Here is a 21,490-nt window from a genome sequence, read left to right as displayed (position 1 = left end):
AACTCCTGGCCTCAAACAATCCACCTGTCTCAGCCTCTCAAAGTGTTGGGATTAGAGGTGTGTGCCAGTGTGCCTGGCCTCCGAGGTGGATTTTAGCTCCAGCCGGTACCGGACACCCCTCTCTCTCTCCTTACTACTCCCATCTCCTCTCTGCCCTGGTTCTCTAAGTTTATCACGTCGACTTCACAAGAAGGACTGGTCATGTGAGGGGAGACTTTGGGTAGGAGGAAGGGAGTGGGCAGGAGGAGGAAAAATCAGACCGCTTTGCTGCTGACCTGCACTGTTTGGAAGAAACACTTAACTCTTTTCAGCGACTGCAACAAATAATCATGTTGGGTTCTGGCCATGTGGCCTTGTTTGACCTGAATTGGAAGACAGGTCTTATTTTAGGACATCAAAGAAGCAAGCAGACTTTTGCTCCCTACACAAAGGCTGGACAAGAAGCCACAAGGATGAACACAACTCAGTGACTGATTATTTAGTCAAAAGGAACACCTCCGCCGGGTGCGGTGGCTCACGCCTGTAATCCCAGCACTTTGGGAGGCCGAATCGGGCGGATCACAAGGTCAGGAGATCAAGACCATCCTGGCTAACGTGGTAAAACCCCGTCTCTACTAAAATACAAAAAAAATCAGCCAGGTGTGGTGGCGGGTGCCTGTAGTCCCAGCTACTCGGAAGCTGAGGCAGGAGAATGGCATGAACCTGGGGGGTGGAGCTTGCAGTGAGCTGAGATGGCGCCACTGCACTCCAGCCTGGGCAACAGTGCGAGACTTCGTCTCAAAAAAGGAACAACTCAGACAGGTAAGATTAGAGGCGTAAGCAAGACCCAGAGATTCATGATCGCTGAGAAGAGGAACTCCCAATATGACCCTTTTGTTGACAGAAGATGGGAGAGGCCCCAGCTGGGAAAGCCCACCTGGCTGTAAAGGAGGGGGCTTCCGGCAGTGCAGGAATCAGGAATAAAGACTTAAAAGTTGCAGCCACTCCAAAGTAAACACTCCTAGTCCAGCTTCACAGAGAAGCTTCTGGACTTGCAGCCGTGCTAGAGAACTCTCCATCCTTCTCTCTCTAGACGTGACCCTCAAGTCTTTCTTTTAGCACTGTCTTGCAAGCACTTGACTCAGAAGGATCCCCAAATTCAGAGCAGACAGCAGCAGCAGTTTGGCCATTCCCTGTACGCTCCCCACACAGCTTGCTTCCTTACAGTTTTAACTCCAGGTTCAAAACCTGATGGGCTGGCCGGGTGCAGCAGCTCATGCCTGTAATCCCAGCACTTTGGGAGGCCGAGGCAGGGTGGATCACCTTTGAGGTCATTTGTTGGAGACCATCCTGGCCGACATGGTGAAACCCCATCTCTCCTAAAAATACAAAACTAGCCGGGCGTGGCGGTGGGCGCCTGTCATCCCAACTACACAGGAGGCTGAAGCAGGAGAATCGCTTGAACCCAGGAGGCAAAGGCTGCAGTAAGCCAACATTGCGCCACTGCACTTCAGCCTGGGCAACAGCAAGACTGTCTTTAAAAAAAAAAACCAGATGAGCTAACCTGGAGCTGAGAAGTAGTCCCTAACCTCCTCATCAGTGCTCCAGGCACACACTTTTTGACTCTTGGAAGAGTCCATTTGCTAACTGGAAAAGCTTAATGGATAAATTTGCTCCCTTGGCTCCCTTGACCTAAGAAATACATTGTGCCCTGGGTCATTGGAAGCTGCTTGCTTGGCTGTCAGCCTGCAAGACACTCTGTTTTGGCTCAAGTGCTTTTCTTGGAACTTGTTTCAAATCCTAGACCAAGGTTGGCACCAACTATACCTGTTACAGGAACTAAGGGACCCCCTCTAAAGGTTTTCTTAAAGGGTCTGATCCTGGAGAATCTGGTTTTTTGTGGGTTTTTTTGAGATGGAGTTTCACTGTCTCACCCAGGCTAGGGTGCAGTGGCGCAATCTTGGCTCACTGCAGCCTCTGCCTCCCAGGTTCAAGCGATTCTTTCGCCTCAGCCTTCTGAGTAACTGGGACTACAGATGTGTGCCACCTCACCTGGCTAATTTTTGTATTTTTAGGAGAGACGAGGTTTCACCATGTTGGCCAGGCTGGTCTTGAACTCCTGACCTCAAGTGATGCATCTGCCTCGGCCTCCCAAAGTGCTGGGATTATAGGCGTGAGACACTGCGCCTGGCCTAGCATTTGGATTCTATTCCTGGACCCAACTTATCCAAGGCCTCAGGAATTAACTTGAATGTAAGCACCTGCTGCTTTGCAAGGACTTGGTTTCCCACTGACCGGTGGGTTCTGCACTTCAGCCAACCCTGGAATTCGGCTTATCATGTGATCCCAATGAGCCGGCAGGAGAGCTGCTCGAAGTGCCCCAGAGCCTCATCTGCTCCCCCACAAAACTGGCTCTTAACAAGACCTCACCCCATGCTAAAATTTAAGTATTTTGGTGGTGACAGCAAAGCTGAGATTCTCCAAAAATGAAGATGCACACAAATGACAGTTGGTTTGGCCTCTCCACGAGGTGAAAGAAGTCAGATCCACATTGCCTAACTTCACCTATGAAAAGTTGTTCATCATGCCTGTAATCCCAGCATTTTGGGAGGCCAAGGTGCATGGATCACCTGAAGTCAGGAGTTGGAGATCAGCCTGGCCAACCTGGTGATATCCTATCTCTAATAAAAATACAAAAATTAGCTGGGCGAGGTGGCGGGTTTTTGTAATCCCAGCTACTCAGAAGGCTGAGGTAGGAGAATCGCTTGAATCCGGGAGGCGGAGGTTGCAGTGAGCCAAGATTGTGCCATTGCACTCCAGCCTGGGAGACAATGAGACTCCGTCTCAAAAAAAGTTTTTCAAGTCCCAGAGAAGCAGAGACCTCTTTGTGCTTTCTTGGGAAAGGCCCTGTGTACATCCTCGAGTCTTGGGTGTCCATTCCCCATTCCCTGAACAGTACGTGCCCGTGAAGTCTCCAGAAAAGGCTCTCCCAGGACTGTGCTTGGCTTTGCGGTGGTCAGCTTCCACCCCATGTGCTGAAAATGCAGTTCATAGTTAGACATCACTCAAGCCACGTGCAGCCCCCGGCATTTGTCAGACATCGCAGTGAGCTCATTTCCTTTGCGGACAAGACTGTGAAAGCTGAATCGTGGGAGGACTGGTTGCTGCGCTGCAGTTACCATGAACTTTGTGATTTCTGACTTGTGACCCAGACCAGCCAACTAGAAGCCAAGTACATTCTCTAGGAATGTGCCCAGATAGTGGAACGGTCATATTCACTCAGTGCAGTAACTTCACTGGACAAGGGAGGACAGCACTGCTGAGTGCCCTGACAGTGTAAGAGTGGCTTTTGGCATGAAGAAAAATCCAAGCCACACAGAGCCTCTGACATCTCGTCAAGATGCAGTGATAAGGGCACACTGTTGGGTGTCATGTCACATGCACTGGCCAGAGGCAGGAAGGACAGTGGGTCAAGAAATGAGGTCAATTTGTCATCCTGATCTTGGTTTCAATGAAAGACAGCTTTGCACTAAGATATCCAAGCCTTCAGATTTTGCAGGAATTTCGTGGAAATGTGCAAGGGTTTAAAAATCGGGGTGGGCAGAGGGGCGCACTGGGCAGAAAGGAAATGGATACTGAGACAACACACAGCTGCGAAGCTGAAGGCATGGTACCTGGTGCATCACTGCGAAGTTTCCTGTTGGGGGGGCCCTCTGAAACAGAGAGAGAATCCCCAGAGGTTACCATCAGCAAACGAAAAGGAGCCCAGTTAAGTATATTCTTAATTGTTAAAGACATTTGCTTTGACTTAATAAGTAAAGGCACTCTTTTTTGAGATGGAGTCTTGCTCTGTCTCCCAGGCTTGAGTGCAGGGCTGCGATCTTGGTTCACTGCCAACTCTAAGTCCCTGATTCAAGCGATCCCCTCACCTCAGCCTTGCTAGTAGCTGGGATTACAGACATGCCCCACCATGCTTGGCTAATTTTTGTATTTTTAGTATAGATGGGATTGCACTATGGTGGCCAGGCTGGTCTCGAACTCCTGACATCAAGTGATCCTCCTGCCTTGGCCTCCCAAAGTGCTGGGATTTGGGATTACAGGCATGAACCACCACACCTGGCATTAAAGGCATCCTTAAGTCAACCTTGCAGTGAATCATCTGATACCAAGAGCCCTTGGTGAGGCTGGTACATGAAAGGATAAGCAGTTTTTTGATACTCTGTCACCCAGGATGGAGTGCAGTGGCGTGATCTATCTCTGCTAACCGCAACCTCCGCCTCTTGGGTTCAAGCGATTTTCCTGCCTCAGCCTCCCTAGTAGCTGGGATTCAGGAGCGCACCACCATGGCCGGCTAATTTTTGTATTTTTAGTAGAGACGGAGTTTCACTACGTTGGCCAGCCTGGTCTCGAACTCCTGACCTCAGGTGATCCATCCACCTCGGCCTCCCAAAGTGCTGAGATAACAGGTGTGAGCCACCACACCCGGCCTAGTTTTTTAAATAGAAAAGAAAATGTCTGTCCTTTAGAGCTACTTTTAAGAACCTATACCTGTTCAAGGAAGTAAAAGCATTTGAGCAAGTGAGTTTGAAAAATCAGTGTCGGAACAGAAGCCAAGAAGCCCCAGGCAAGGCACCTGCAGCCACATCTCCCTTGATTAATGATTAGTTGCTCTTCATTCGCTTTGGGGCCTCTAGCAAGAGGGGAGAGGTGGAGGCCTTGTGCAGCTCTTGTCGGAGGTAACCGGCAGTGTACCAAGTGGTAGGTAAGTGGGTCTGGCTTTAGAGTAAGGCTTGTGTTGTGATGTGTCTGGCTGATAAAACTTGGTGAAATTCGCACTGCAATTCCTTCTTGGCTGAGGAGCCAGGCATGCTTACCAACCTCCCTAAGGACCCTAGTGCCCGGTTTTATGTTTTTGTGCACCTAAAAAAGGCAGGACAGACCTTCTACCTGCATTACGTGTGTGTTCATGTCGGAACTGGCAAAAACGGTCTTTTTGTTCCACTCTGCCCTTGGCTGCCCAAAAAAGCTCAAGTGTCTGGAACAGAGCCCACAGGGGATATCCAGTGTGTGCTCAAGAATCACTGGGCCGGCCGGGCGCAGTGGCTTATGCCTGTAACCCCAGCACTTTGGGAGGCCAAGGCAGGCAGATCATGTGAGGCCAGGAGTTTGAGACCAGCCTGGACAACATGGTAAAACCCTGTCTCTACTAAAAATACAAAAATTAGCCGGACATGGTGGTGCGCTCCTGAATCCCAGCTACTTGAGAGGCTGAGGCAGGAGAATTGCTTGAACCCGGAGGCGGAGGTTGCAGTGAACTGGGATCACGCCACTGCACTCCAGCCAGGCGACAGAGCTAGACTCTGTCTAAAAATAAATAATAAAAATTAAAATTAAAAAAATCACTGGGCCTGAGAAAGGGAATCAGAGACAGCAGTGGGGTAGAGAGTCAGAGTGACTGTGTCCCCATCCCTCAGCCCAGCCTCTCAGGAGGGGCGGGGGACCGGTTGCCAGCAGAGCATGTCCGAGGGTTTTTTTTCTTTTTTTTTTTTTGGGACAGAGTCTTATTCTGAAGGCTGGAGTGTAGTGGCGTGATCTTGGCTCACTGCAGCCTCCATCTCCTGGGTTGCAAGTGAGTCTCCTGCCTCAGCCTCCCGAGTAGCTGGGATTACAGGCATCCACCACCACACCCAGCTAACTTTTGTGCTTTTAGTAGAGACAGGGTTTCACCATGTTGGCCAGGCTAGTCTCGAACTCCTGACCTCAGGTGATCTGCCCACCTCGGCCTCCCAAAGTGCTGGGATTACAGGCGAGAGCCACCGCACCTGGCTCCTAGGAGTCTTCACGGTGACAGCAGCTCTCCCCCTCAATCATGGGAGATGCTTCCAGGCCCCAGCTGTACTGTGGGAGCTTAGGCCTGATTTCTCTCCTGTCCATGGGAGGCCAACAAGCCCTCGCCCTTCAGCGAGTGGGGCTCTTCCCTGAAGGCTTGGTGCCCTGCTTCAGCTGCTCTCTTCCCCTTTTCAGAGGGGTTTGGACTTTTCCCTGTCTCGTGCAGTGGTCCCCAAACTCTAGAGGTGATTTCCGATGGCTTCCGGGCATGCCATGCGGTAACTGAACTGCACCCCGAGAAAGTCATTTCCTTTCCAACTTTTTAAAAACAGGTCTAATTATGTCAGAGTCAGTCTATTTGGGGCTAATGGCTGTTGTCACTCCCTTTATAATGGAGAAGTAGCCTTCAGGTCTTAGTGATGAAGTTGTGGCCACAGTAGCTAGATACTGAACTCGATACTCTTTTCATCGTATTAATTTCATTGTGACCGGTTGATAGAGGTGATGCTGGTTTAAATATATAGGGGTGGTATGTTTTATTTGCAATTATATGCATGTATGGTTAAAACTTAATTAAAAAGAAAAGATCAAGTCATCGGTATTAAAGGTGGTAAGAGGTTTAGCACATGGCTGTGGTGGTATGAGAATGAAGCGGGGGAAATATCTAGGACCCGAGGGATAAAGGTTCACTTTGCCTGGTGCTATCCTAGACATTGGAGATTTTTTTTTTTTGGAGATCGAATTTTGCTCTGTCACCCAGGCTGAAGTGCAGCGACACAATCTTGGCTCACTGTAACCTCTGCCTCCCAGCTTCAAGCGATCCTCCTGCCTCAGCCTCCCGAGTAGCTGGGATTACAGGCGCGCCCCACCACACCTGGCTGATTTTTGTATTTTTAGTAGAGACAGCGTTTCACCATGTTGATCAGGCTGGCCTTGAACTCCTGACCTCCGGTGATCTACCTGTGTTGGCCTCCCAAAGTGCTGGGATTATAGGGGTGAGCCACTGCACCCAGCCTGGGCAGGATTGTTTAGGGCACGTTGACCAGATTCTCTCCCACAGATAGGATGTAGGGTATAAAGGAGACAAAAATGTTAAGAAGGATCACGAGGTTTGTGATCTGAATTGTTGGCAACTTCATTTTAGCTGCTCGGCTGGAGAGAGGGGCCAGTTTGGGGGTGAAGAGGTTCATTCAGTCAGGGCTTGGGGTACAGCATGTTTGGTGTGAGCTGCCTATAGTCATCCATGTGGGAACGGGAGGCCAGTCTGAGGTTCTAGGAAGAAGCTAGGGCTTCTCAAAGATGAACTGAGGAGTCATTAGATATAGATGGAATTCTAAAGCGCCAAGACTAGTTGAAACCTCTCACCTAGAACAGGGAACAGAGATGAAAAAAGAACTGAGGCCGGGTGCGGTGGCTCACGCCTGTAATTCCAGCACTTTGGGAGGCCAAGGCAGGTGGATCATGAGGTCAGGAGTTCAAGACCAGCCTGAGCAACATGGTGAAACCCAGCTCTACTAAAAATACAAAAAGTAGCCGAAAATAGCTTGAACCAGGAGGCGGAGGTTGCAGTGAGCTGAGATAGTGCTACTGCACTCCAGCCTGGGCAACAGCGCAAGACTGCATGTCAAAAGAGAACTAAGTTGATACCCTAGGGTGCTCTGGTGGTAAGCAGGTTTTGAGATGAGGGATCAGCAGAGGAGAGGAAGAGGGACAACCCCACAGATTGGGGGGACAAGCAGGCGAGGATGGTGTGTAGGAAGTCCAGGGAAGCAAGTGAATCAGGCCAGAGGCATGATGGGCTGCGTCATGTGCTGCTGCCCTGTCAGAGGACATCTGGCCATTGGTGTCGCTCATGGGAGGCTTCTGGGAGAGTGATGGGTGGGGGCGAGGGGAACCAGCAGCTCTTCATAGTCTTTTTTTTTTTTTGAGACCGAGTCTCATTCTGTCACCCAGGCTGGACTGCAACCTCTGTCTCCCGGTTTTAAGCCATTCTTGTGCCTCAGTCTCCTGAGTAGCTGGGACTACAGGCATGTGCCGCCACACCTGATTTTTATATTTTTTGGTAGAGACGGGATTTCGGCATTCATATACAGTTTTGTAGTAAGGGTAGCAAGGTAGATGTGGGGTTAAGAGGTTATTCCATTTGCTGATGGAGCAAATGAAAGAGAAAACCTTGCAGAGTAGGGATTTTTGGAGCCATGTGCTTGAGTGAACAAGAGGGCTGGGTCCAATGGAGGTGTTGGCCTTGCTTGGTGCCAGAGGGTTCAGCACAGAAATGAAAAGAAAGTAGAAGTGTGCAGAGGTGCAGGGAGGTAGGGTGATGAGGCAGTGGGAGCTTGTGCACGTTTCATGATCATTTCTGCTTTTGATTTAATTAGGAAGTAAGGTCCCCAGCTGAGAGTGACCGTGGGGAGGAGCGATAAAAAGTTCAAAGAAAAAGTGAAAAGAACAGAGAGTGAGAAGATAAGAGAGGCGTGTGGAAGACCCCTGAGCAAGGCCTGCTCTATGGGAAAAGGTGGAGAATGAGTTTTGGGTTTTTCGAGACAGGGTCTCACTCTCTCATCCAGGGTAAGTGCAGTGGCTAGATCATGGCTTACTGCAGCCTTGACCTCTGGGGCTCCACTGATCCTCCCACCTCTGCCTCCTGAGTAGCTGGGATTTTAGGTGTGCGCCATCACGCCTGGCTGATTTTTGTTTGTTTGCTTTTTGTGGAGATATTTTGTGGAGATAGGGTCTTGCTGCTCTTGAACTCCTGAGCTCAAAGCAATCCACCTGCCTTGGCCTCCCAAAGTGCTGGGTTGTAGGTGTGAGCCCTGTGCCCGGCCAAGTCTTGAGTTTCATTTGGGTTGTGCTTTCACCAAGTGATTGCAGCAATGCAAGAGGGGGAACCGACTGTTGAGGTTCTGCGATGGGGGTTACTAGACGGTTGGTTTGGAACTGGGTCAGAGGCTGATGGCATTGAGGGAATGAAGACCCTGTTGGGGACAGAGCCAAAGAAAGGTGGCGCCAGGCAGACAATGAGATTCCTGAGGGTCAAACTGTGAGGGCTCCTAGGAGCACTGGTTAGGCTGGTAGAAGCAGCAGGATCACCCGGAAAGTAAGGAACCGAGAGGCTGTGTTGCCCACATGGATGTTGAAATCATGGACAACTGTGAGGAGTGGCGTGGGAGACAGGAAGCCTGGAGCTAAAACCTCCAGGGAGCCAATTGGGATGGACGGACAGGGTGGTGGAAGCAGCCGTTGGGAACAGTGGGGACACCCCAGGGTACCAAGGCGTGGGAGAGAAAACAGCCCCCACTCCAGTAATAGCAGGAATTCTCAGCGGGGGGGCAGCTGTACCCTCCCATCTCTAGAGACTTCTGGCAACACCTAGAGACATTTTTGGTTGTCACATTGCAGGGTGGTGGAGTGGGGGGCTACTGCAGCCGGTGGGTAGAGGCCAGGAATGTAAGCACCTGCTACTTTTCAGGCATCTTTTTCCCACTGACGTGAATGCTGGACAGCCCCCATACCCGAGAATAATGCAGCCCAGATGGCAGCAGTGCCGAGGGGGAGAAGGGAGGAGCAGAGCATGTCAGCAAGGAGGTGAAGTGCCAAGGGGTGGTGTTGCAGCTTCAGTGGATGGCATGAAGACTCAGTGATGCAATGAAGGAGAGGCTGGAGGAGACAGTGGGGATAGCCCCTTCCTCCTCCTCACCTGGAGGACGGGATGGGAGATGGTCGATTGTTAAAGAAACTAGAAGGTAAGCTGTTACCAGGCAGGGCCCCGGTCTGATCTGGGCCTGCCTCAGTGCCTGGCCCACATTAAGCTTAGTGATTAAGGAGGAGCAGGAATAAACCACAGAAGGAAGTGGTGGCTGTGGGCACAGGGGGTGTTTGCAGGCCAAAGGGAGCCTAAGCCCCCAGGACTTCTCTCTGGCCTGAGAGACAGGGTCTTCCTGGGCCACGGGCTGCTCACCTGAGCTTGCTCTTGAGCGCGTTCACCTCGCGGCCCATGGCCTCGTTGCTCTCTGTGGCCTCATCCAGCTCCCGCTGCAGCTTCCTGCGGTTGGCGTTGATGCGCTGGGACTCCTCCTCGGCCTCCTCCAGCTGCCTCTTGAGCTGCTTGACCCTGGCATTGCCTTTCTCTGCCTGTCGGGGAGAGTTGGAGGAGTGGGTAGGGGAGGCCGGCTGGAGGGCTGGGGGCTCGAGGGAGGCTGGGCGGCGGGGGCTACCTGCTCCTTGTACTGCTCGGCCATCTTGCGCTCGTCCTCCACCTGCAGCAAGACTTCCTTCAGCTTCTTGTCTTTCTGCTTCAGCGACTTGGCGGCCGCCTGTTTCTCTCTGCAAACAGCAAGGAAAACAGGTGGTTTCAGAGGAGGGTGGCACCCCTTGCAGCTGATGTGTCACCCGGAGGTGGCATCTTGAGTGCTCTCCTGAGCCCTACATCTGGACTCCTCTCAAGGATCCGTCAGATAGTAGAATAGTATTCAGCCCTGAAAAGGAATAAGTATGAATGCACGCCACAGCATGCATGACCCTGGAATCCTTGCCCAGTGAAAGAAGACACATAGCAGACCACATAGTTTGTGATTCCATTGATAACAAATGTCCAGAATAGATAAATCCATAGAGACAGAAGGTAGATTTTGGTTGCCAGGGACTGAAAGGAGTGGCTAAAGGGCATGGGGTTTCTATTTTTTTTGCAGGGAGGAGACAAGGTCTTGCTGTCACTCAGGCTGGAGTGTAGTGGTGCTCTAATGCCCGCTCTCCACCCTACTTCATAGTTCACTGCAGCCTTGAACTCCTGGCTCAAGCAATCCTCACCTCAGCCTCCCAGATAGCTGGGACTACAGGCGTATACCACCATACTCAGGCTTTCTAAAAGTTTTTTATAGAAATGGAGTCTCTGGCCAGGCATGGTGGCTCACGCCTGTAATCCTAGTATTTTGGGAGGCTGAGGTGGGCAGATCACATATAGTCAGGAGTTCGAGACCAGCCTGAGCCAACATGGCAAAACCCCATCTTTACTAAAAAGTACAATTGTTAGCTAGGTATGGTGGTATGCACCTGCAGTCCCAACTACTTGGGAGGCTAAGGCAGAAGAATTGCTTGAACCCAGGAGGCAAAGGTTGCAGTGAGCTGAGATTGCACCACTACACACCAGCCTGGGAAACAGAGTGAGACTGTGTCTCAAAAAAAAAAAAAAAAAAAAAAAAAAAAAGTCTTGCTATGCTGCCCAGACTGGTCTCAAACTCCTGGACTCAAGTGCTGCTCCCACCTACCTCAGCCTCCCGAAGTGCCGGGATCATGGGCATGACCACATCCGGCCTGGGGTTTCCTTTTGAGCTGATGCAAATGTTCTCAAATTGACTGTGGTGATCGTTTTACATGTTTGTGAACATACGAATAGCCCTTGAATTGCACACTTTAAATGGGTGCATTGCAGGGCATGTGAATTACCGAAAACACTGCTAGAAGAGAATGGGTGAGAATCCTTAGAATCCAATGGTAAGAAATATGGGCTGGGCGCGGTGGTTCAAGCCTGTAATCCCAGCACTTTGGGAGGCCGAGACGGGCGGATTACGAGGTCAGGAGATTGAGACCATCCTGGCTAACCCGGTGAAACCCCGTCTCTACTAAAAAAAAATACAAAAAACTAGCCGGGCATGGTGGCGGGCGCCTGTAGTCCCAGCTACTCAGGAGGCTGAGGCAGGAGAATGGTGTAAACCTGGGAGGCGGAGCTTGCAGTGAGCTGAGATCCGGCCACTGCACTCCAGCCTGGGTGACAGAGCGAGACTCCGTCTCAAAAAAAAAAAAAGAAGAAATGTGTTGTGATCTTATGCCTCATTCGACCCATAATTAAGAAGCCTTCCAGTGTGTGTACCGAATGAGTTGCTGGTTGGACTTTTGTTTTTTGGGGTTTTTTTGTGTGTGTATGTGTGTGGCAGGGTCCCACTCTGTCACCCAGGCTGTAGTGCAGTGGTATGATCTCGGCTCACTGCAACCTCCCCGTGTCATGTTCAAGCAATTCTTCTGCTTCAGCCTCCTGAGTAGCTGGGATGATAGGCATGTGCCACCACACCCGGCTAATTTTTGGTACAGACAAGGTTTCACCATGTTGGCCAGGCTGGTCTCAAACTCCTGACCTCAGGTGATCCAACCAAATTGCTGGGATTACACGCCTGAGCCACCATGTCCACCCTGGTTGGATTTTTGGTCTGTTAGCATGCTATCCCCACTGAGGCTGAGAAAAGCCACATGTTCTGGGAAGGCTGGTTAATGTCAGGAGGACCATGGCGATACTACGAGCAGCTCACATTTTAGGTGCTTGCTCTAGGCCAGGCACCAGCAGGGCACTTTGCTGTGTTTACATTCAGTTCTCACAACACACCTGCACTGTGGGCACCACAGAGCTTGCTTCTTACAAGCCAGAACTGATGTTGGGAAGAGGTTCCCTGATTTCATTATGACCCCTGCTGTCCATCACCCCGGGACAAACTGGGTTCAGAACTCCAGAGCCGCATACCTGGCCTCCTGCTCGACCTGCTCCTCCAGCTGTGCAATCTTGGCCTCCAGCGCTGCGATAGTGGACTTGAACTTGGACTTGACGGCCCCCTCCATCTCCTGAAGCTTGCTCTTAAGCTCCTTGTTCTGCCGCTCGAGCTGCTGCCGGGCACTCTCATTCTTCTGGGCCGTGCTGCGCTCTGTGGCCAGCTCGTTGCTGAGCTGCTCGGCCTGGGGAGGAGAGTGAAGGCTGCGAGGTGAACTCAGGGAAGCCCAGGACAGTGCACTGAGACCATGCACCTCCTCCTGCTGCCTCCAGCCTTGTTGGGCCTCTGCACGAGTCCCTTGATCCCGGGCGCCCTGTCCTTCTCTCCTTCATCCTGTAAAACTCCACTCAAGAGCTTCTTCCAGGCCGGGCACTGTGGCGCACACCTGTAATCCCAGCACTTGTGGAAGCTGAGGCAGGCAGATCACTTGAGGTTAGGAATTCAAGATCTGCCTGGCCAACATGGTGAAACCCCTTCTCTATTAAAAAGATAAAAATTAGCTGGGCAGTGGTGGCACGTGCCTGTAGTCCCAACTACTTGGGAGGCTGAAGCAGGAGAATCCCTTGAACTTGGGAGGCAGAGGTTGCAGTGAGCCAAGAGTGCGCCAGTGCACTCCACCCTGGGCAGCAGAGTGAGACCCTGTCTCCAAAAAAAGAGGTGCTTCCACAAGTGTCACAGTGCCACCCAGGCTGAACGAGTGACTTGTCCCTTGCTTTCTCTGTCCTGGAGTCGCCTGGAGAACAATGCCTGTTCACCCTACACCACAAGGGGCTGCAGGTCACAGGATGGTCCCTAGTGCCCACCATGGAACTGGTGCTCAGTGACATCACCAAGGGCTCACTGGATAAGGCCAGAGCTTCAGCTGGGGGAAAACACAATGAAAGAGCATCCCAAGGCCTCTACTCCAGGGACAGCCCTGAGGTACAGGGAGCCAGACACGCTGTGGCTGGAAAATGAGATACTGCAGCATGGAGATGGGTGTTCTGAAGACAGCAGCCTGGGCACTGGTGTAAGGGCCCTGGATTTCTACTCTCAGGCCCTGCCACCCTCTTGTCCCTCAATCCAGGGCCTGCACGCAGGAAGCCGCCATGCATGTGTTGACCGGTGCAGGATCCTGCTGCAGGAGAGACAGTAGGCAGTGAGACTGTGGTGCCCAGGTGGCCCTCACCTGCTGTGTGGCTTTGCGGACCCGGTCGCTCATGGCCTCCATGTTGCCCTGCTCTTCCTCCAGCTCCTCCTCCAGCTGGGCAATCCGGGCCTCCAGGCGGCGCTTCTCGTCCTGGAGTGCGTTCCTGGGGGAAGGGCAGCCATGTTGGGGGCCTCTACCCTCCCCCAACTTAGAAGATGCCCCCTCCTTGGAGTGATGCCTCAGGGGGATTGCCTTCATCATCTAGTGGGGGAAACTGAGTCTTGGAGAGGATTAGAAGACTCATCTGTAGTTACACAGCCAGGAAGTGGGCGGCCGGGACTTGGACCGGGTCTGTATCAGCAAAGCTGGAACTGGGATGGGGACCAGCACACTCCTTCCTGACTTTTCTTTGCCCCGCCTTCTCCCCATACAGCTACTTATTGGGAATGAATGAAAGCAGCCACACCCCCAAACAGAGGCATGAAAGTGCTGAGGGAAAACCTAACCACCATGGGTCTGTCCCCAATCTCAGAGGATGCTTTGTCAGCAATAGCATTGAAATGGGGGTTCAGGGCCAGGCACGGTGGCTCACACCTGTAATTACAGTACTGTAGGAGGCCAAGGTAGGATCACCTGAGGTCGGAGTTCAAGACTAGCTTGGCCAAGGTGGTGAAACCCTGCCTCTGCTAAAATTATAAAAATTAGCTGGGCACAGTGGCACATGCCTGTAATCCCAGCTACTTGGGAGGTTGAGGCAGGAGAATCACTTGAACCTGGGAGGTGGAGGTTGCAGTGAGCCGAGATCTCACTACTGCCCTCCACCCTGGATGACAGAATGAAACTGTGTCTCGAAAAACTTTAATAAAATGGGGGTCAAGGATGCTGCCTCTCCCCACATCCTCTGCTTCAGAGCCGACTTCCTCCATTCAGTTTCCTACCTTCCTGACAGGCTACTGGCCAGCTCCTCTGCCAGTTCCTCCTTCTCAAGGTCCGCCTGTTTGCGAGCCCTCTCAGCTGCGGCGAGGTCCTAGGTGGGTGGGAGGAAGCCTGCTGTCTGCCAGGGAAAGGCCAAGCCCCCCGAGAGTCCACCCTCCCTCCTCAGCCACCCTTGAAAGTACATGTTCTTCCTCTGGGCTCAGGGGCGGCCCCATGAATCCATAGAGGAGGGAAGCATGCGTCTTTCTAGACAGGTGGAACCCATAAGAGGAGGAAATGAAATCTGGGAATGCACAGACTGGAGCTGCCAAGGGTTGCTACCATGACACCCGCATCTGAGGCTCTCCTAGCAAGACGAGGCTTTACCTCTTGTAGCTGCATGAGGTCTGCTTCCAAGCTCTTGGCTTTCTTCTCATTCTCCTTGGCTGTGGCAAAGATCTCATCTCGGGAGGCACGGGCATCTTCCAGCTCTCTTTGAAAGTCCTTCATCTGAGCCTGCATGAGTCAACAGGAAGGACAAGCTCAGATGTCCTTACTGCCCCAAGTTCTGCTGTCCAGTTTAGCTTTGCACACCTACCCCTCTGCAGTGAACCACAGAGAAGTTCCCATTGCATGAGCATGGCCCTCAGTCCCAGGTGGCGGGTGGTGGACTGGGAGCACCATTCTGGATGGGCTCCACAGACCTGCCTGAGAAGCCCAGCCTCTGATGTGATCTGAGGGCAGTGGCCAGATACCTAATAATGCTGCCCTACCCAGGGCAGGAGACAGCCACCAAAACCTGAATGGTGCTAGAAAAGCCCCAGCTGAACCCACACCAATGGCAGGTGTGGGCTGGCTTCCTGGAGCCTGCTCTGCTGACTTTGGTGGCCTGAGGGCACTGTGGCCTCCCTCTGCCCATGCCCCGAGCTCCTAGTGTCACCCACCTGCAGTTTGCGTAGCTGCTTGATGGCTTCCTCCCTCCCCTTGATGGCGGAGTCGGCCTGAAGCTCCAGGTCTTTCAGGTCCCCTTCCAGCTTTTTCTTCGCTGCAGCCGCCAGGGCACGTTGCTTTCGCTCGTCTTCCAGTTCCGTCTCATACTCGTGAAGCTGGGCGAGGAAGAGAGATGTGTGCTGCCCCACTTGCCCCTGGGAGGTCCTTTAGCCCACCCCGGCAGCACGTCATTGCACCCCTTCCCCAGCACATCCTCCCTGCGAGGCAGGCATCTCATCCCAAGTTGCAGATGAGAAAACAGAATCTCACGGGGTGCGGGTGGCTCATGGCCTATGATCCCAGCACTTTGGGAGGCCAACAGGAGAATGGATCACTTGAGGCCAGAGAGTTCAAGATCAGCCTGGCCAACATGGTGAAACCTCGTTTCCCCTTAAAAAAAAAAATTAGCTGGGTACGGTGGCGTGCGCCTGTAATCTGTACTCGGGAGGCTGAGGCAGAAGAATTGCTTGACCCCAGGAGGCAGAGGTTGCAGTGAGCTGAGCTAACGCCACTGCACTCCAGCCAGGGTGACAAAGTGAGACTCTGTTTCCAAAAAAACAAAAACGAATTTTCCATGCCGACCGTGGGAGGTGGTGATAGGAATGAACAAGGCCACCCCACCGCCCTCTGCTGGCCTCCCCGGCAGCACGCACCTGTCTCTGCAGTTGCCGTCTCTTCTCCTCATTCTGCTCGTCCCGGGCTTGGAGATCCCTCTCGAACTGACCCTTGAGCGCCTGCATGTTGACTTCCAGCCGCAGCTTGGCGTCCTCCGTGGCCTGCAGCTCGTCCTCCAGCTCTTCCAGCTGCGTCTTCATCTCCTCCATCTGGGTCTCCAGGGCCCGCTTGGACTTCTCCAGCTCATGGACCTGCCGGCACGGTTGAGAAACCCACCATGAGCGGCAGCGCAGGAGGTTAGGGAGGTAGCTTTGGCCTCCCACAGGATGCATGGCCGGGACTCAAGATGGCCCCTGAGAGCTCGGACCCCCCAACTCAGACCCATCCTCGACTGCCATTCTCAGCCCCTCCCAGCCCCTGCACCAGTCCAAAAACCTTCCATTTCCAAAGATAGTTCGCTATGAAAAAGGCCCGGAGCCAGCTTCTCCCATGGACTGGTGAACGGCACAGAGGGTGGGTGGGCGAAACATGGACAGGAAAACAACCCAGGGCCACTTACGTTCTTGCCCACGTCATCCTTGGAGCTGACCAGGTCTTCCATTTCGGCTTTGAGCATTTTGTTGGTCCGCTCGAGTTCCTCTTTGGCTTCCAAGGCCTCTTCAAGGGCCCGAGCCAGGGACAGGGCCTTGGTTTCCTTCTCCCTGGCTTCGGCCTCGGCTCTGTCCCTCTCATCCGCGTACTTGGAAGAGATGTTTTTCTCCTCGGCTAACAACTACAACACAGCATAAGACCCAGAGGTGACTCCTAGGCATATCCGGGGTCAGCTTCACTGAATTGTAAATACCGGGGAAAAGCCCTGTGTCCTACCGAATGTATCGAGGTGCAGGTGTAAGCAATGTAGGTTATCTATGGGAGTAGTTTATATAATAATCTGGCGTTCTGAATTCTACATCAACCTTATGCAGAGCCAGCTGAATCGTTTTTTTGTTGGTTGGTTTGTTTTAGATGGAGTCTCACTTTGTCACCAAGGCTGGAGTGCAACGGCACAGTCTTGGTTCACTGCAACTCCTCCTCCCGGGTTCAAGCGATTCTCCTGTCTCAGCCTCCCGAGTAGCTGGGATTACAGGTGCCCACCACCACGCCCGGCTAATTTTTGTATTTTAAGTAGAGACGGGTTTTGCCATGTTGGCCAGGCTGGTCTCGATCTCCTGACCTCAAGTGAGCCTCCTGCCTCTGCCTCCCAAAGCACTGAGATGACAGGTGTGAGCCGCCACACCTGTCCAAATTGTGCTTCGAAACCACTAAAGCTGCCCACGTTGCTTAGAGCACACTGAGGTGAAAGTGACATGTAAAGCTACCAGAAGCTAGTTATTATTTTGTTTCATGGCCACAAGTAGCTATTAATATCTCATAAAACTATCCTAAGTGCCTTAGTAGGGAAACGGTAAGCGTGGGTGGCCCTGCATACGTATCTCTCTGCTTGGAGAAGCAACTCAGAGAACATTCCATGCTCACATTAATCTCATCTTCAGAGAGGACAGAGCAGATTATGAATTGTAACATCCAAAAGCCAAACTTCCACTATTGAGCAAAGACAGGGACCTCTGAATGGCACGGTCAACACAAAAATCCCCCGCTATGTGTGACACTGCACTACACTCTGTGACAGGAAAATAAAAGCAACCTCAGGCCTTCAACCAGGTAATGAAGCAGTGAAGATGAGCTGACAGCCCAGAGGAGAGGTGGCTGATGGGAAAAGGAGGAACTGGGATGTCATCTAAAGTCCTGACACTATGAGGCCAGTCAGGGAGGGGTAAGGAACCCTCAGGCATCTGGCATTTAGCCTCACTGTACAATCCTCATTTTATTTATTTTTGAGACGGAGTTTTCCCTCTGTCACTCAGGCTGGGGTGCAGTGGCACAATCTTGGCTTACTGCAGCCTCCGCCCCACCCTGGGTTCAAGCGATTCTCCTGCCTCAGCCTCCCGAGTAGCAGGGATAACAGGCAAGCGCCACCACGCCCAGCTAATTTTGGTATTTTTAGTAGAGACAGAGTTGCACCATGTTGGCCAGACTGGTCTCAAACCCCTGACCTCAAGTGATCCACCCGCCTCAGCCTCCCAAAGTGCTAGGATTATAGGCGTGAGCCACCGTGCCTGGCCTCTCAAATTGATTTTTAGAATAACCCTGAGTCACTTGTAAACTCAATCATATTTACTAAATAATATATCTTAAAAGTTGGTATTTAGGGGTTTGGGTCATACAAGGGTCTGCATTTATCATACAATTAGGAGTGGTGCATTTCATCACATGTAAGTTTTACCCCAAAAGAAGCAAAACTGTGTTTAAAAATAAACTCAATTAATATGCAATGTTGAGGTATGGAAGGGGAAATGTACTGATGTAATTTGCTCTGAAATGTACCCAAGAGATAAGGCATGATCGATAGAATTAGTCTTTATAAATAAATATGTGGGCTGGGCATAGTGGCTCTTGCCTATAATCCCAGCACTTTGGGAGGCCAAGGCAGGCAGATCATGTGAGACCTGGAGTTTGAGACCAGCCTGGACAACATGGCAAAACCTTCTCTCTACTAAAAATACAAAAATTAGCCAGACATGGTGGTGCACTCCTATAATCCCAGCTACTTGAGAGGCTGAAGCAGGAGAATCACTTGAACCCAGAGGTAGAGGTTGCAGTGAGCTGAGATCGCACCACTGCACTCCAGCCTGGGTGACAGAGCTAGACCCTGTCTCAAAATAAATAAATATGTGATAAAGTTCATATAATACAGTGTCAATGACTGAATAAAGGTGGTGGCCTTACAGATGTTCACTGTACAATTCTGTCAACGTTTCTGTGTGCTTGGAATTGTACAGAATGAAATCTTAGGGAAGGGTGGTATTAAAAGTAGAGAAACTGAATTACTTGGGAGACTACTCAATAGGTATTCCATAAATATTTTTAGTGAATGAAATATGCACCTCATTCCTTCTTGAGGCTAGAAACTAAGGCAGCACCATGTGTGCAGGTGACCCTCATGGTGCTGAAAAGTCACCATGAAAAGTCACAGACATCAAGACTTCTGTGCCATCCTTACTGTGACCCGGTAGCCTTAATGCTCCATGGTCGCCCAAGACAAGAGAGCCTCCCATGGCTCCCCACAGAGTGGAGAGGGGATGCAGGCACAGGCGGGAGCCACGCGTCGTACTCTGCAGAGCTGATTCCCCCACCCAGCATCCACGGCCAGAGTGGAGGACACCCCATGCCCTCTACCTGATCAAACTTCCTCTGCTTCTTTTCCAGGTTGGACACGAGTTGCCGCTGGTTGTCCAAGTCGACGACCAGGTCGTCCAGCTCCTGCTGAAGCCTGTTCTTGGTCTTTTCCAGTTTATCATAAGCGGCCGCCTTCTCCTCGTACTGCTGGGTGAGGTTCTCGATCTCCTTCTGGAATCTCTTCTTCCCCTCTTCCAGAGCTTCCACGGTGCTGGCAAAGTCCTGCAGCTTCTTCTTCGAGTCGGAGAGCTACAGGGACAGCGTCCAGGGTAGGGTGAGAGGGGGACCATGAGTGACCCCTGTCCCTGGCTGCACAGACTCTGAGAAGCGAAAACCGTGTCTCCTTGTTAGAGAAACCCAGTAGCAGGGGAAGCTGGGGGGTCAAGCACCATCGCACCAACACTCCACCGCGATCTGCCCGTGGGGGATCTCAGCGCAGAGAGGTTGAGAGGACCCGTGACGGAAGCAAGGGCACAGGGCAGGCACCTGGATGTTGAGAGTGGAGATGTGACGCTCCAGGTTCTGCTTGGCCTCCATCTCCTCGTCCAGCTGGTCTTGCAGGCTGTTCCGCTCCTCCTCCAGCTGGCGCAGCTTCGTAGACACGTTGAGCTTCTGCCGGGTTTCTTCTTGAAGCAGCTCCTGCAAAAGGGACGCACGGAGGTCGCAGGGACCCGCCCCGAGGAAGGCCACCCCCCCAGGTCCCCTGGATGATGTGGCAGGACACTCACCTGGGTGTCCTGGAGCTGGGAACTGAGGGATGCCACGTCCTTGGCCAGCTTAATGGCCTTCCCCTCGGCCTCGTTAAGCATCCCTGTGACGCTCTCAACTTCATTCTGAGGGTGCCAAGAGACTGTTAGTCAAAGCCTCTAGAAAGGGATCCTCATTAAAAGGAGCCCTTTTTACTCAAAACACGTGGTGTACCCTCATGGGCTAGGACTTGGGGTGTCCACTGATTGAGAAAATACCCGCAAGGTATGGGACTCTGATAAAAAAAAAAAAAAGTCTGGCTCGAAGGGAACTCCGTCACCTATGAGTTGGGACCCTGGCCCTCGACTCTGTGGTTCTAAGAACTTATTTGAGCCCCAATTGTATTGACTGGGACCTGATCCCACTAAATGGATCCTAGATCCCTGCCAAGGTTGGTAGAGACAAAGCAGCAGGTCTGAGAGTCCAGACGAGGTGCTGTGGCTGGTCCACTCTCTTAAGGTTGGAGACAGGAGACCAGGATGGTACTTAAATATCCGAGCGATGCTGTTCATCCCCTCCTTCCTCACTCCTACTCTTTGTCCCTTCACTGACCCTGATGGCCAAAGCCAGAGACGCAGACCCTAAAGGTAAAAACGCCCTCTGTGTATTCTCTGGCTTTTACTCCCTAGTGTCTCTGCATAAGTCCCTTTGAAGGTGTTAGCCTACCCCTTCATCCCTTCCATTGAGAAGGAGGATATGAATGATCTTGACACTGCTTATATGAGGGCAGCAAAACCGCTGCTCTCAACTGCATGTGGGAAAAAAACATCTCACTTAATGCTTCCCCTGGCCCTTGGTCCCTGGCTGTGAACATGTTAAATATTTATGAAAACTTTGGCCACATCCCCACGAGTGGAAAGGCAGGCTAAATGTCTATTCCAAGTGAAAGAAGACCAAAGACAAACAGACCGTGTCACTCATCAGCTTAAAACCCCTCAACAGCTTCGCATCACCCAGAGGGAGGACCAATATACGTGTAATAGGTCTGCAAAACCCCACATCATCTGGGTACAACCTCCTCCTCCAACCCCACTCTGTACTGTCTCCCCCTACCCCCAACCCCAACTGGGCACTCCAGCTCTACTGGTCATATGTCTCTCTCCTGATTTTTCTACTTACCACAGGGCCTTTGCACATACTGTTCCCTCTGCCTGGTAGACTTATCCATGCTCCGTAGGGAAGCTTTCATGGCCCCTCCTCCCCCAGCTTAGGCCTCCTGGTTATTTACACTTAGGCATCATGTGCCTTCCCTTTGCTGCATCATTTGACATTCATTTATGTGATTATTCATGTCTTTCTCTTCCTTTCCCCTTACTCGGCTGGAGTCCTACTGGGGCAGGGACAGTGTCTCTTCTTCCTTGCTGCTGTTTCTCAGGATTAAGCACAGTGCCTGGCATACAGCAGGTACTCAATAAATACTTGTCAAATTGGCAAAGGAAGGTTTTTTTGGTTTCTTTTTCTTTTTTTCCTGAGACAG

At 51.8% G+C, this 21,490-nt stretch overlaps 1 protein-coding gene across 1 annotated transcript in view; it reads right to left on the bottom strand.

The window, feature by feature from the left end:
• The window catches only part of LOC105528149 (myosin-11-like), a gene marked incomplete at its 5' end in the record, with an annotated part of 97,322 nt that overhangs the window by 2,020 nt on the left and 73,812 nt on the right, over positions 1-21,490 (bottom strand). The window contains 14 exon segments of the mRNA XM_011964760.1: positions 9,767-9,866; positions 9,868-9,939; positions 10,023-10,131; positions 12,317-12,525; positions 13,510-13,633; positions 14,409-14,497; positions 14,773-14,901; positions 15,330-15,491; positions 16,029-16,241; positions 16,550-16,762; positions 19,267-19,515; positions 19,753-19,905; positions 19,995-20,116; positions 20,566-20,594. Coding sequence (XP_011820150.1) covers positions 9,789-9,866; positions 9,868-9,939; positions 10,023-10,131; positions 12,317-12,525; positions 13,510-13,633; positions 14,409-14,497; positions 14,773-14,901; positions 15,330-15,491; positions 16,029-16,241; positions 16,550-16,762; positions 19,267-19,515; positions 19,753-19,905; positions 19,995-20,116; positions 20,566-20,594 — 1,951 coding nt within the window.

The sequence above is a fragment of the Mandrillus leucophaeus genome, unplaced genomic scaffold (assembly GCF_000951045.1).
Source record: "Mandrillus leucophaeus isolate KB7577 unplaced genomic scaffold, Mleu.le_1.0 Scaffold703, whole genome shotgun sequence".
NCBI classification, from domain to species: domain Eukaryota; kingdom Metazoa; phylum Chordata; class Mammalia; order Primates; family Cercopithecidae; genus Mandrillus; species Mandrillus leucophaeus.
The sequence above is the reverse complement of the archived record's forward strand: the minus strand, read 5'-3'. Positions and strand labels throughout refer to the sequence as shown.